This window comes from Anoplophora glabripennis, unplaced genomic scaffold, assembly GCF_000390285.2.
Source record: "Anoplophora glabripennis isolate ALB-LARVAE unplaced genomic scaffold, Agla_2.0 scaffold1712, whole genome shotgun sequence".
Lineage (NCBI taxonomy): Eukaryota > Metazoa > Arthropoda > Insecta > Coleoptera > Cerambycidae > Anoplophora > Anoplophora glabripennis.
Window position 1 is genome coordinate 34,812 of NW_019417786.1, and position 2,887 is coordinate 37,698.

At 41.4% G+C, this 2,887-nt stretch overlaps 1 protein-coding gene across 1 annotated transcript; it reads right to left on the reverse strand.

Moving 5' to 3' along the window:
* Window positions 1-1,922, reverse strand: LOC111692481. The gene is made up of 2 exons (XM_023456520.1): window positions 123-1,922; window positions 1-58 (listed from the first exon to the last, which is right to left on the reverse strand). The coding sequence occupies exon 1, from the start codon at window positions 1,883-1,885 to the stop codon at window positions 1,001-1,003; it is 885 nt and encodes a 294-aa protein (XP_023312288.1). The 5' UTR covers window positions 1,886-1,922; the 3' UTR covers window positions 1-58; window positions 123-1,000.
* Window positions 1,923-2,887: the final 965 nt, after the last annotated feature.

The window sequence follows — 2,887 nt, forward strand, 5'->3', positions numbered from 1 at the left end:
GTGGTGGTGGTTTCCAGGCATCCGTGGGCTTCTAATAGCCTACGGTACAGCTCCTTGTCTGTAACAATGAGAGAGCAATTTTTAGATATAATTTTTTAAATATTGAACAAACGTTAACATACCTTTTAATATTTCCCGAAATGGGATTAGTTTTGGAGGTCCATCCTCCTCCTTCTCCTCCTCCTCTTTATTTATTTTAATATTTAATATGTCCCACACATATTGTGGGACGGTGCACAATTTACATGTGCATAATTCTCCCTTTAACAATTCACTTATACTAACAACTCTGTGTTCACTCATTGCTGCTACTGCTACTGCTACTAATACAATGAATTGGATTTATGCTATCAGACGCGTGTTTAGCGTCTCACTCCCCTCTCTCCCTCCACTACTTCTCTCTCCCCACCCCACCCCACTCACTATTCGAGAAATGAAACACAGAGTTCAGCAATATTTTTCCACTTTATTTAAAATAAATAAATACAATCATCAAGCTTATCTCTATTAACAATATACCATTTATATATAGCATATACATTCTGCCTAGTGCAGCGTAAATTATTAATTTTATGTCTATTACAATGAAATTTTAAGCTAGATAACATTAAATCTTTTATTCTACTACAGCCATACGGCTCCAAGTCAATAATAATATTATTAGGTAAATGAGGCTCCAGCCATCTCTTTTTCTCCATTCCTTTCACGAGGACAGGCTGATCCTCGTCTAACACACTATCGGATATGAAATCTCCGAGTCCACTGTACGGTAAATTATCCCACGATGACGACCATCTAAGACCGTGTACGTGATTCACAGTCCAGTCGATTTGGATTTTTACACTCTCCCTGAGATGTTTATAGGGAATCTTGGGCTTGACTATTCTATTCACACAGGATTTGTCGTTAATGTTAAAAATGGAAATTTCCTTGCACGTGAAAGCCAATTCTTTTTTGTATTGAAATCCCTGCAAGTCGATTATGTACATAGCTGCTGATGCTAATAAGTGCGAACTATGCTCGTCAGAGGGTTATAGTACACGATCCTATCGTGAATTATAAGACAATAGGCTGCGGTCTCCTTCGGGATATTGTCATTAGTACCGAATTCCAGTCTAATGTCCACAGTTCCCGACTTTAGAACCTCATTCTGACAGGAACAATCGACGACTACCAGAGGAGCCATATACTTGTACGTATATGTAGTTAGAAAAGGCTCACTATCCTTCTGATAGTATGAATGTTGAAATTGAGCATACATGTCATACAGGATGGCATAACAATTCTTTGAAAAATCCACATTCAAGTTATCGTACGGGTACGAATCGGAATTTAGAAAAACCTTGAAATTGGTCAAATTGCAATGATCAAACTGGCTCATGGCCTTATCAATCTTATTCTTACGGGCCACTTGGAAGCCGAAAATTATGAATCGAGGCTTCTCCAGCTGTGAAGAAGTTTTTATGCTCCAAGTATGTGTCCGGGTCTCGGTAAGCAAGGGGTACTCGTGCAGTTCCCAGCTACGGAAAGGCACAGCCAATTCTACGTTTCTGTCGATATATTTCAACAATTTCAAACGTTCCGCATCAGCCACCGATACGTGTGGCACCTTCCATGAAACACTCTGTAGTTGTACACGGAGACCCTCATCGTCGCCAGCAACGCCCACGATGGCGTTCGTATCAGTGGAGCCGCGGATAAGTACCAGCTCCTGTCTCAAATTGACGATAATTTTCTGGAAATCTTCCCCGAATCCGATGCATATCCTCAGAGGGATGCATACGTCGAAATTGCCCTCGGCATCGGTGAAATGGTCGCCGACAATCCAGCCGGCATTTTCCAACTTGATGCTTTCATTTTGACTGATTGACGCATAGTTCTTCATGATGGTCGTGAGGCCGGGGTTTCGCGATCTATCCACAGGTATACCATTCAACTCGTATCGGATTTCATCGAACAGCAGCAAAATGCCCATCCTGTCGAACTTTGCAGTCGCCGAAACCGCGCCATCAGCTTTGCACAGTCTACCTCTGATATACAGGAGACTATAATATGGAGCCGTATACGTATCCTGCTGCTGAATCGGGATGCGGATTTCATCGTTGTTGTTCAAGTTCGTCGCCGAATACGGACCGTGGGAACGCTTCTCGAAATTTACAATAGCGTTATCGAAGAGCGGCTTCTCCAACACGTTTAGAATATTAGAATTCATTGTGACGTGGCAGTAGCACTTTGTAGCCCAGAGAGTACAAAATCTTCTTGTTTTGCGATGTGAACCCTTTAAACGTCACAGGTAGACTAATTGATTTCGCTCCAGGTGAGGCTTTTAAAGGCTTTCGGCTGTGACCGACGACAGCGAGCCCAAAACCACTCCGGATTCTAAGCCCCATTCCTCTTCAGGTGCAGTCTTATCGTGATGACTTCTCCACGGAAATTGATCAAATCCCCATCTTGATCCACTACTTTAATGGTTACACCATCGATGAGACGCTTGTTGAACGGCAGGTAGATTACGTTGGCAGGAGAATCTATTATTTTATAGCCAGGACCAACTCTCGGGAAAAATTCGTGTAAGATGTGACCCAGTTGACCGTTAATGAAACTGTTCGAAACGAGATTGCACTCCACACAAATGGCGTTGACTTTTTGAATTTTAATAGGATTATTGGACTCGTGAAACTTGTTCGCCTTTAATTTACGGTTTTTATATCCCAATTATCTACCTATACTGTAGGGTTTGTTGAAATTAATTGTCGTGTTGGCTTTAATTTCACACTTTAACGTATTTTTATTGGATTTTATGGAAACAAACACTAAATTATCGGGGAGATTAGTATCGGTAGCGGTGAGCTCGGCTAAATTACTATTTATGTATGTATTTATATCT